We start from the raw sequence: 11,983 nt of genomic DNA on the forward strand, positions 1-11,983 counted from the left end.
CACAAATATCACCAAACAGATTGTTCTTGATGAAATTGGCGTATCAAGTCGCTTCGACCGGACAGCACTATTTCACTGGGGATGATCCACTCTTCTTGCCAATTCGCGTAACCTCTCCCAAACATCTTGATCATTCCATCTTTCGCCTTGCTCCGTCGAAATGAGCTTTGGTAATCCCCTCTGTTCAATAGCGAAAGACGCAGCCGTAGCGGCGTAAATCGAAGCTACAATTAATCAGACAAACACATTAGCTGAGGGTTCATCCTTCACCCTCTAAAGCAGAGCAGAACAATGACAATATCACATACCAATCTTCATATCCCCCTCAGAAATCAACAACCCAGCTACCAGCCCACCCAGAAACGAGTTTCCCCCACCAGTCGGATCTACCACCTTATCCTGCTGATCATTCGTATAATACGCAGGAACCCATCCAACCCATTGTGAAGAGTAAGTATATGAGCCCAGTTCACCACAACGAACTATGGCACTTGGTATTCCCTCGTGGGTGTATCGTCCTGCCAATAACGCATGGAAACTCGTCACAGCCTCTTCTGCATCACCTTTTGTCGGATGAGAAGATGACGGAATGTCCAGGATTGACTGCAGTTCCAAGAGGTTGGGGCTGATGGTGTGGAAGGCCCGTGCTAGGGAGAGTATATTCTCCAACTCCGAGGGGACACAGCAAGACTATGGTCGAATACTATCAGATCAATTTCTTGAAGCAGAGCATCATTCATTAAACAGAGCAGAGTATCTCACAGGCATAGGCTCCCATACCAACTTGGCATCCCACCCCTTCCCAATCGCATCATCTCCTATCCCATTGAGACGGATAGCCTCCATCTCATCTACGATCAACCTTGCTCTCAGGGTATTACACACCATATGGACGTATTCTGGTAGATATGGTTCAGCGAATGGCGAGGGAGGTAAGATCAGATCACGAGGTAGGAGGTTAAGTTGAGGAGAGAGGTATTTGAACGATTGGTGGCCTTCCCTATCATGTCAAGTAGGGGTATCAGCAGATGTCTTAATTGACGCAACGGGTATCGATGGCGGGGGTCACTCACCCGACCTTCCCTCCAGAATAGATATTCAAAGCTCTCGTAGTCTTTCCTTCCCTCTTTCTGAACCATATCATATCCTTTCCATACCTCATCAATGTATTTAGGAAGTGATCAGGAAAATCTTCGCCCTGGTCTATGATCAGTCCACATTGCGAGGGAGGGAGGAACATCCTTGCTGAGATCATTGCTGGGGATATCAAGATATATCAATACCGTCTCGGATTTCATGGAAGAGGTATACAAGCTGATTGGGAGGTATGGAGGACATGAACATACCAAACACCCCACCACCTCCTATCTTAGGTACATCAAATCAGCATAAAGTATATTTTCTCCTTCAGGCAGGAATGGTCACACTTACCGACTCTTCTTCCGTCATTACCTCGTTCCCATCCTGATCTTTTATCGCATGATGATCAATGATGAACATGCCTGGAGCGTTATATCTCATGAGCATCGACTTCTCCTATTCGCATATCCACTAGCACCTACCAAGCGTCGTCACTCTGCCTCTTGAGCTCAGGAACTCCTCGGTAGGGGTTGATAAGTGCTCCATCGTCGTGTTATGGAGTTCAGTACTTGGTCCAATGTCAGTAAAGTAAAGTAGCAAGCATACTCTGAGGTCAAGCTCCAAGATCAATTTACTTAAAGAACATCAGGAAGATGCATAGACCTCGCTCGTCCGAGCCCACAACACACCGATAACCTCCTGAATCTTGTTCAACGAGAACCCTCCACCGGACATGTCCAGGACTAGGACAAGTTCGAACATTTCAACCTTTCCTTTCCTTTCTTTCTTCCTTGATTCATAGAACTTTCAAGCTACCACAGGATATCGTACCAGAGTAAGGCAGACGTAATTGAGGCAATGTCCGTCAAAGTGGATGTAGAGAAGTCAGATCAATCTCGAGCAGATGTAAGTCAGCATCACCAACATCACCCTTCCAAGTACTCCTGCTGACCATAACGTTGGTACAGGGCAACGCATCCTTCAAAAAAGGTAAATGGTCCGAAGCCATAGGTTGGTCTTATACTTCCACTCACTCAATATCACTCCTCGAACAGAGCTGAACACTGAGCTGATACCGAAAGGTCATGATAAGGCCACTACACAAATGCGATAATATACAACCCTACGAATCCTGTGAATTACTCGAACCGTGCCCAGGCATTTCTCAAGATTGATAAGTGAGCTCCAGTCTGATCCTCTCGCTCGCTGACTGCTAGACCTCCGCTCGGTTGGTCCAGCTGAGCTGATATATATAACATGGTATGGTAGGTACCAAGATGCCGAGAGGGATTGTACGACCTGCCTGGCACTCGAGAAGAATAATATCAAAGCGCTGTATAGAAGAGGGTTAGCAAGGAAGGGACTAGGCAAGGTCGACGAGGCTATTCAAGGTGAGTCATGATCATCTATCATCCGCCCACTTCAAATGGTCATATAGGCACTGCAAAGTTCTGTGTGTTGGCGCTGACGATAATGCTACCTGATTAGACCTGCAGCAGATATTGAGTATTGACAAATCCAACGAAACCGTCAAGACCGAGTTGGAAGAACTACTATCACTCCAAAAAGACATTGAGCACAAGGTGAGTATTTCTTCGTGTCTTATTTGATTCTGTCAAAGAGAACCTACCTGATCATGCGAAATAAAACCAGAAATCCAAACCTCGTAGACCTATCACTCCGCCAACAACCACGTCAATATCGACAGGAGCTAGGATACAGGAAATTGTCGAACAAACAGATTCTATCGACATCTCATCGAAGGGTACGAGTACGAGTTCAGCGAACGTTGATGCTTCCAATGCCAACGCAGCAGCCCCTGAGCCAGCTCCTCCCACAGGACCCAGATCATTCTCTTCCTTAAGACAACAGAGGGAAGGGAAGAAAAAAGCATTTGTGAATGGCACGACTCCTCTAAAACAGGATCATACATCTGAGCAAGTGAAACCAACACCACCATCATCATCGATAGCAGATCCGGTATCATCAGCCACGAAGACATCGACAATCGCTGAGCAAAGCCTCAAACCAACTGAAACCACTCCTCCATCAGCCAATCCAGAATCACCATCGCACACCACCACACCACCTCCAGCAAAATCATCCTCGTCCCTCACTCCTCCCTCCGAAGAGAACCTCTCCCTCCCCGCCGACCTAGACGTCCACTCCACCTCTCCCGGAGCATCCCTCCTCTTCCTGCGTCATCTGTCCTCCTCCCCCTCCCCCATCGCGATGAAACTTAACTATTCCCTCATATCGCTCTACCCGCCTGAAATTCTGTCCAAAATCCTAGCGAACCTCATTGAGCCGGATAACTTGGGACTGATGTTAATCGCGTTGGAATATGGATTAAGCCAAGTAATCGATAGACAGGAAGAAGACCAGGAAGAGGCAAGAAAGAGGGTCAAAGTCTTGTTGGAGGGACTGAAACGGTCAAAGAGGTGGGGGATGAACTATAGTATGCTAAGTGCCCATGAAAAGAGTGTGGGTGAGAAGGTGTGGAAAGAGTGTGGTGGGGAAGGGGGGTTGAGGTAGCATAGCGTGGCTGGTAGATCATCTCATAAAACATAATATCGTCATCTTAGATATACGCCAGCATGCAACAGCATACATGAGTAATTTGGATTCCACGAGCTGCCACCGAGTCTCATCTGTCTGTCCTTGTCCTGCCTTTTCGATTACTTGATACTTTTTCATCCATTCATCTTCATCTTCCCACTGATTGATATATATCCGCGTGTGTATAACCTAAAAAGGGGGTATGGGTATATACGAAGAAGAAGATACAAGAAAGAGATTCAAAACGCCAGACCTACATCTCCATCTCCTTCTCCTTCCTGCGAGTGATCTGGTTTCATACCCAAAAAACATTTTCTGACTGCTCCAAAGGAAAGATATTCAATATATAATAAAACGTACTGTTAAAGAAAAGAAAGAAAAAAAGAGAAAGACTTCTAGATGTTCTATTTTTTGGTGAAAAAGAAGAAAAAGAGGAAAACTGCTTAGTTTCCAGTCTTCCAGTGTTCCACTTTTCCAATGTGATCTCATATCATCCGATGAGGCTTATTATATTACACCGTATTTTATCTTATGTTACTTTTAATTTGATCCTTCGTCCTCATTCTTTTTCACTCCCTGAGAGGGTTTTATCGTCAGGCTTGGTGCAGACCTGTTCAAGAACGGATACAATCAGCGTCAACATCTTCTGCACCACCTTCTTCCCAAGGTTGTAGGATATAAGGAGATGGTTCAAACGAGGGACGGAAGTGATTACCCACCCTTAGACCCCTCCGACCCTCCATTCCCACTCCCATCCTCCGACAAACTACTCACACTAGCTCTATGACCCGATGGATCCCTACTATGAACCTGCGATATCGGTTGTCCGTACCCATAAGGTGGTAGGCCGTTATGATGTCCCCCATATCCTCCATAGGCCATACCGGGCGGACCACCCATTCTCGTCGACATGCTCGATGGGTCGACCACGCCTTGACCTAACATATCATGGGGTGGTGATCTTCTCCTACCAGGTCCAGGTCCGGGTCCAGGTGAAGGTGGTCTTCGTCCATAATCGTCGTGAGTCTGACTTAATGGTGTGGAAGTCTGAGTTCGCGGGGGATATCCATTGGCCATGGGGTTACCCCCGTATCCAGGCGTTAATACCCCATAGGAAGATTCACGCGAATGGGTTTGGAAGTTACTCTGCATGGGGGAGTACATGTGCTGGGAGTGTTCTGAGGCTAATCCGGGGGAATATAACCCGTGGTGTGGGTGGGGTGCAGCACCGTACGGAGAAGGTATACCAGAAGCGGGACCATATCGGTATGGCTGTTGGTGCATTCCGGGATAGGCTGTGTAAGGTGAAGTGTAGGGTTGAGAGAAGAATGGTTGTTGGTGTGCTGGGGGGATGGATCCTACACTGGAGTGTCCAGAGGAATGACCGTTGACAGGTGAAGGAACTCTACTAGATGCTGCTGATTGGGATTGAGCGAGGCTGACACCGGGAGGAGGGATGGGGTAGGCGGGATAACCATGTTGAGGATCATACATGTATGGAGCGTAGGGTGCTGGACCTTGACTTGTGGGAGTAGCATATGGCGAAGGAAGGTGTCCACCGCTGGCTGTAGATGAAGGGGTTCCACCAGCCGAACCTTTGGATTTTCTAGATGCACGAGAAGAAGACTTCAATCCAGCAGCTTCCATAGCTGCGTTGACGGCTGCTCGAGCAGCTGAGCCAGATCCGCGTCGTAGTGTGGGGGAAAGATGGGTGCGATAACTAGAACAGACTTAGCTTAGACCGTATGGACGAAAGAGAAAAGGAAGAAACAAAAAGCTCACTGTTGTTGGAGATTATCCTGCCTACTAGTCTTCGTCTCACAACCTGGGAAAGGACATTTAAAAGCTTTCACACCCGTATGGATCCTGTGATGTCTTTGCAGATGTCCTCCAGTCGTAAACCCTCTATTACAGATAGGACAGACATGAGGTTTCGTCTTTCCTTCTGCTGGACCAGTCGCTCCGTTCTTTCCCTTTGACGACTGGACAGGCACAGGCGAGTCCATGACTGACGATTCGTCGGTCTTTATCGACGTCATGGACGTGTCTCCTGGACCATAGGGCGAATCATGTATCGGTGGATGGGACATGTGAGAAGGGGTGGAAGTGAGTGGATTGGAATGTGGGTTATATCCCGGCGGTGGGAGGTGAGGAGGAAGATGTGGGGAAGTCTCGGCTGACATGGTTGCTAAGCGTTGAGAGGGGTTATTAGCAGTAGCATGGTTGAAGTTGGGCAACAGGTAGATAGATGATCGAGTGGGAAGGGTTCAATGAGTGGACAATGAGGAATGAAGAATGAAGAAATGCTCACGAATGGATGTTGGATGTATCAGGTAGAATCAAAATTTTAAGGGTTTTTAATTTTGGTGTCAATGATGATGATTCCTATTTCACTTTCAATCCTAAAACTCTTGCTAAGATCCCTTGTCACTTGTTCTTTATTCTTCTTTTCCCTTTCCTAATTTGCTATCGAAAATGAAGAGATCAATGCAGTGAAGTAATATGCTTGAGATGATTTTGACTTATTCACAGAATCCAACTTTTTATTGATTGGGGATCTTCTCGGTAAATCGCTCGGCGGTATTTTGGTGAACTTCTTGGTTGTTACTTGTCGAGTTGAGAGGAATTACCAAGCGATAAATTTTCTTGAAGTGTAGAGTCGGGAATGGCCGTGATGGGTGATGGTGGTGATGGTGTATGATGATGATGATGATGCGCAGTAATACAAATGCACGATACAATAATACGTATGTACACTTGAATCCAAGTTCCAGAAAGAGCGAACAAAGCTTGAATCAAATTGAGACTGGAAACGAGGTGGTCAACTGGATGATGACAGTTTATTGTTGATCGAAAGGATTATGAATCGGTCGCACGGGCCAAGTGTCGTTGTGTGTTGGGTGTACAGCAATAATAGCATTGGATGGGGGTTGTTACGATTATTGACGAGTCCGAGTCCGAGCCCAGTTCAAGGGGAATAGGGATACGCACAGAGAGAACAATAGGGTAAGAGGTTGGTTACCGAGCCGAACAGGTGAGCGGTAATTGCGACATGGGGGGTGAGGACAGAGAAAGAACCCAGACCATAGACCATGTTGTCGAACGTCGTGAGGTTGCGAAAGGATGGGGAGTAGCGACAAGCGAAGAGATACAGAGATCAAACAATCAGCATCAATACGTCTCGACTGGCTCTAGACGAAATCCCAAGGGCTCCAACGGATTGGGGACGGTAGCGATGACCACCAAAAAGTCTGGGTGATACCTCGTGGTGAAGATGAAGACACAATCAAGAATCACCATCAAATGGTGTACCCCGGCACAAGGAAGCAAATCAAATCATATCAAACCCCAAATTTACGGCCGGCGGAGAATAATCGAACGTTCACAAGAGGATCTCCAGAGAGTGGGGAGAGGATGAAAGGATGTAATCAAACAATTGATGGCAAGGCGCAATACAACACACAGGGTAGCATAGCGTAGTGTGGTTGAATCAAATAAAAGCAAATCAACCTAACCTAACCCTTGCGGATCAGGTCCGAAGGGATAAGATTCATTGGAGAGGTCCAAAGGACGGTATGAGGTATCAAGGTGGGTGATTTCATAGTGAACGATGAGGATGATCACTCGTCAAGAGTGAGTGGTAAGGGAGAGAGAGGTGAAAAGAACGAAGATCCCAAAAGATCGTCGTATAGGGTAAAAAAGGAATCGACCCTCACATTCCTAGATGGAGGAAGGGAACATGACAACAAGACTCGCGAGTAGAAGATCCAGTGGAGCGGTCGCGCAGTAACAGACTGCTCCGACCCCCGCGTATCTGATAGTACGAGTAGAGGACAACTCACATATCAATCCACTTCTATCAGGTACCCAACCAATCCTAACGGTTCAAGTGCTAAGAAGGGAGAATGGAAATTATTTCTTCGAATGCTCCACGAGTCAACCTGACTGTTTATGCAGGTGTTTTTTGTTGAGTCGGCCTGTCGTGGAAGTGGTGGAATCTTCCAGCCCTTCTTAGACTCGTATTGCTGTTTATTTGTTGTCGTGACGAATGAATCCCGTATGCTTGTATACAGGTATGTTTCGTCCAACTTTTTTTTGGTCCTGGTCTTGATGATGTTCGAGGAATGGATGTTCTGTTCTGAAAATGATAATGATGAAAGTAAAGGATTACAATGTAAGGGATAGGGTCTTTTGCGTTTGAAGTATATCGAGAAATCAAGGGAAAAAGGGTTTTTCTCGTTTGTCCTCCTTCTTATGGGAGTTTGATAGGAAGTACCACTCACTAACTTACTGCTACAAGTGGTTTTTTCGTATTTGCCAAATGAGGTGAGGTGGATTTTATTTTATTTTATTTTTTGGTGAGGTGTGATATCGGAAAAAACAACTGTACTTTGTACTTGTTTTTACCTTGTATCATATGGTGCAGGTATGTACGTACGTGATCCATACGAAGAATGGAATTCCTTCTCTGGGGCAGACTCAAGGGACAGCCTACGGCATATATCCCAATGAACGGTACAAGTAGAGTACAGAGGTCAAGCGCTTGTCTCATTCTCATTGGTTAAATGTGATGCGGATATAGAGTGGAACCTGAAATGAAACTGACGTACGTCATCATCAGTCTCGCTCGCATCACAGTACCAGAGGAGAGGTAAAATGCCTTTTTCACCGTAAGTCACCGACGGCAACTGCGACTGTGCATCTACTGTATCTTACCACGCACCATTGCGTATGGAGTGTCACTCAAGCGTATTTACGCCATATAAGACTTCACAAGCACGTCCCAAGATGTCTCATCCCCTCCTCCCGCTCTCAAACAGTACAAGAAGATACTGTACCACGGACAAGCGGTAACGTTTCTCTCCGGCGCCCTTGTATAAGGGAAAAAACCCTTGAAAAATGACATCCCCAAAAAAGTATTCCCTGACGCACTAAGTGGTGAGCAAGCTGACTTTCGGGTGGGCAGGGGATGTGCAATCCCGATATGCTTTTTTGACTTTTGACCCGACATCACACAGGATACAGGATACACGATGCAGGACACGCGTCGCACCTAGCATTGTCCAATACTGAGCAAGGTGGGATGCCTGTTCGTGAACATTCATCCAGTTGCTTTGGACTTTGGCCTAGACACATCGTCGTGAATGTTCATAAATATCGTATATACAAAGATAATATACAATCTACTCGTTATAGTTGGTTCAGAAGGCGAGGTGAATATATCGCAGGGATGAGTAGAAATATACATGATAGAATATGGGTTGAACAGATGAGTGAAGCATGAGAATGAGATATCGAATAGTGCAGAGGTAATTAACATACAGGAAAGGGGTAATTGACAATGCTGGGTAAAAGGCAATATATGATACAACGAAAGTAAAAAAAGGTTGCTACAATCAATAAACACGGAAAGACAGCAGTTGTGAGATGATTAAATTCTCAGATAGATGGTAACGTATAAAGAGCAGGGGACAGAGTCTCGTCGCGAGGGGGGGAAGGGTATGATCAGATGATATCGTGTCGATCGATATCCCCAAACAACTCGTTCGCATAAAGCGCCATATCATCTTCCAGCTCCCTCCTAATCCTCTCTTCGTCTCGTTCGAATTGTTCGATATCACCTAATGTTGCATTTACAGTATGGGCGGAAGGAGTAGGTTCGTCATTAAAAGTGGGTGTTGGAATATCTCCAAATAAGGTTTGCATAGCGACTTCGTCAAAGACCACGCCATTTCTTCTATTATCTCCATCTCGGTTGTTATGAATTTCTGCCTCTCGAGGAGCGTCAGATTCGTTTCGTTCCAGATTTGACGAAGCGAGAGGAGGCGAATGGAGTCTAGATGGAGATTCGGAGTCGACGACGTTGATTTCCCATAACGGTTGAGGACTTTCCGAGCGTCTTCTACCCTGTACCTCTCTTGAGGGACGTTGGTCCATCCTCAGTCTCGCTCTGTGTGTTAATCTTCTTCTTCCCGCCATTGCCTCCTCCACTTCAGCATCCAAATCTTCCATCTCTGCCCTTCTCCTCCTCCTTCCTATGATCCTATTACCGCCAATACCATCGGGAGTCTGAGGCCTGTCAAGTAACGTATCGAACTCGTCCGGTACAGATGTGGCATCAGAGTCTGAATCGTAGAACCCCCACGTACGAGGCAGTCGAGCTCGAGCTCCATTTGCGACAATTCGAGGATTGGAATTGGTAGATTGGTTGATCCCGTATTCTTCCAGCCATCGTATACTAGCGTCAGTTGGCGGACTAACAGGGTCGACCGGCCCTGCGTTGTTATTGTGGTTGATGATTCTAGACATAGGTATGGCACTGGGATTTCGAGCTCGACTCAGAGATATAGGTGGAGGAGAGGAATCGTTGTGTTCATACAAGCTGAAGTCTATTCCTTCACCTGGTCCAGGTATGAGTCCATCCTCATCGTCTTGAATCCTCCTTCGAAGGTTGGATAAGGATGTTCTGGATCGTCTGAGGAATGGTTCTCTCCTTATGGGTAATCTTCTGTCTGCGGGTATAGGGAGTCCACCGGCACCGAGGGATGTAGATGCTGGATTAGTTGGTCGAGTGAGGGTAAGTCCCGGTGGATCTCGTTTTAAGGTGAAATGATCCTGCGAAGGGGATCTTGGGATGTCAGCGGTGGATCAAATATGGTAGTTGGGTAAGCTTACGAAAACAAGCATATCGAACGCTTTTTGCGTTGAATCGCATTCGGGATCCAGCTGTTGGATGAAGGTTCGAAATCGTTTATCGCTTATTGGAGTTGAGGCGCCTATCTTCTTCTCTATTTGCTTTACCGACTTTTCGCTGAGGGACAAGCGATGATGTTAGCTGACAGCTCACTCCGTCCTGTCCGAGAAACAGGCAAGGTGAGAAATGCTGAGGCAAGATGAGGGTCGATGAGCACTCACAATAACGTCATCACCTTCCTCACCAGAACCTCATCGTACTCCTTTTGGGACCACTTGCCCATGCTGATCGTGCCGCTTGAACGGGTGTGAGCGGACCGCTAGTGGTAGTGCTTGTTTAACGTTCAGGTAGAGGCACGCCGTTCGGCCTATTTTTGGTATCCTTGCTGGTATGTTGCCCAGTTGAGTGTGATTGAGACGCTACGGCTTTGTATTTGCTGGTGAAAAAGTATACCTTCATAGGTGATTTTGGGGTGTAGAAATGAGAATGAAATTGTGGAATAATGATGGATGTTCCGCATCGACAATAACAAAAACATGATACGTTACGCAAGCCAGTGTCGCATTTACGTAAGGTGGCAATTATACACAACTACCTCGGAGTGAATTTTCATGAAATGAATTTATTGTATTTTATCCCAGTCCGTCGAGGCGAGGACTGTTGTTGATGATGACTTGTACTTCTATATCAACCTCGACCATACCAAATCCTCAAGGGTGGTTTATCTCTTACATCACTAAGACAGACACCCGAAAGATGCCAAAGATAAGGACGCAGAGGACGAAACCACCTCCAGAGGGGTACGAGGATATCCAGTGAGCTGGCTTTTGGTCTTCTTTGTGTAGTCATCAAACGGGCTGAGCTGACTTATCATTCGTAGGGATGTATTGGAGGATTACGAGAAGAAGATGAGGGACGCCGAGAATGATTCGCATGAAGGGAAGAGGAAGGTCGAGTCTGTATGGTGAGTATCATCATCTCATGGCTTAGCTTCCTTGCAGACCCACTCCCTTCTCCGGGTGTACAGTATAGCTAATGCATTTATTTGCTCGCTATCAGGCCAGTAATGCGAATATCCCATGCTAGATCGCGGTATATCTACGACCTATACTACAAACGAGAACTGATATCGAGGGAGCTGTATGATTGGTTATTGAAGCAGGGGTATGCAGATGCCAAGTAAGCTTCTTCCCTGACATGTATCATGTATAGCTTACTAAGTGACCGTTGACCAGCTTGATAGCAAAGTGGAAGAAGTGAGTATCATCCTCAGCTTCGAACTCCCTGATCTTTTCGTCGTGGTCGTATCAGCTGACTGGTTCTTACTATCTCAGACAAGGATACGAGAAGTTATGCTGCGTTAGATGTATTCAAACGAAAGATATGAATTTCCAGGGATCGACCTGTATATGTCGTGTGCCCAAGGCTCAGCTGAAGAAAGGGACAGTGGTAGAATGTCCTCATTGTGGTGAGTTGATGTTTCATCTTCATCTTCCTCTCACATCCACATCCACGTCCACGTCAGAAAACGTCGCTGACTCTCATCATCAATAATATAGGCTGTAGAGGATGCGCTTCGTCGGATTGATCGTGTCGTTACTCATTCACATGCATTGTATTTGTATCATACCGTCGTTAATCGGGACACCG

The 11,983-nt window shown here is 46.4% G+C and overlaps 5 protein-coding genes across 5 annotated transcripts; 2 read left to right on the forward strand and 3 right to left on the reverse strand.

Annotated features, from left to right (window-relative positions):
* Window positions 1-72: 72 nt before the first annotated feature.
* I302_103641 (uncharacterized protein) lies at window positions 73-1,626 on the reverse strand (the record flags this gene model as incomplete). Its single annotated transcript, XM_019189012.2, has 7 exons — window positions 73-224; window positions 309-690; window positions 763-1,000; window positions 1,074-1,257; window positions 1,347-1,368; window positions 1,432-1,502; window positions 1,563-1,626. The coding sequence occupies 7 exons, from the start codon at window positions 1,624-1,626 to the stop codon at window positions 73-75; spliced, it is 1,113 nt and encodes a 370-aa protein (XP_019048574.2).
* A 312-nt stretch (window positions 1,627-1,938) lies between these two features.
* Window positions 1,939-3,615, forward strand: I302_103642 (uncharacterized protein; the record flags this gene model as incomplete). The annotated part of the gene is made up of 6 exons (XM_019189013.1): window positions 1,939-1,986; window positions 2,049-2,091; window positions 2,174-2,258; window positions 2,350-2,471; window positions 2,569-2,663; window positions 2,734-3,615. 6 exons carry the CDS (start codon window positions 1,939-1,941, stop codon window positions 3,613-3,615), a joined length of 1,275 nt encoding a protein of 424 aa, XP_019048575.1.
* A 735-nt stretch (window positions 3,616-4,350) lies between these two features.
* On the reverse strand, window positions 4,351-5,822 carry I302_103643 (uncharacterized protein; the record flags this gene model as incomplete). The annotated part of the gene is made up of 2 exons (XM_019189014.1): window positions 4,351-5,359; window positions 5,422-5,822. 2 exons carry the CDS (start codon window positions 5,820-5,822, stop codon window positions 4,351-4,353), a joined length of 1,410 nt encoding a protein of 469 aa, XP_019048576.1.
* Window positions 5,823-9,144: 3,322 nt separating this feature from the next.
* On the reverse strand, window positions 9,145-10,616 carry I302_103644 (uncharacterized protein; the record flags this gene model as incomplete). The annotated part of the gene is made up of 3 exons (XM_019189015.1): window positions 9,145-10,254; window positions 10,315-10,450; window positions 10,555-10,616. 3 exons carry the CDS (start codon window positions 10,614-10,616, stop codon window positions 9,145-9,147), a joined length of 1,308 nt encoding a protein of 435 aa, XP_019048577.1.
* Window positions 10,617-11,089: 473 nt separating this feature from the next.
* On the forward strand, window positions 11,090-11,921 carry I302_103645 (uncharacterized protein; the record flags this gene model as incomplete). Its single annotated transcript, XM_019189016.1, has 6 exons — window positions 11,090-11,148; window positions 11,214-11,297; window positions 11,393-11,512; window positions 11,569-11,589; window positions 11,668-11,801; window positions 11,893-11,921. 6 exons carry the CDS (start codon window positions 11,090-11,092, stop codon window positions 11,919-11,921), a joined length of 447 nt encoding a protein of 148 aa, XP_019048578.1.
* Window positions 11,922-11,983: the final 62 nt, after the last annotated feature.

The sequence above is a fragment of the Kwoniella bestiolae genome, chromosome 2 (genome assembly GCF_000512585.2).
Source record: "Kwoniella bestiolae CBS 10118 chromosome 2, complete sequence".
NCBI classification, from domain to species: Eukaryota; Fungi; Basidiomycota; class Tremellomycetes; order Tremellales; family Cryptococcaceae; genus Kwoniella; species Kwoniella bestiolae.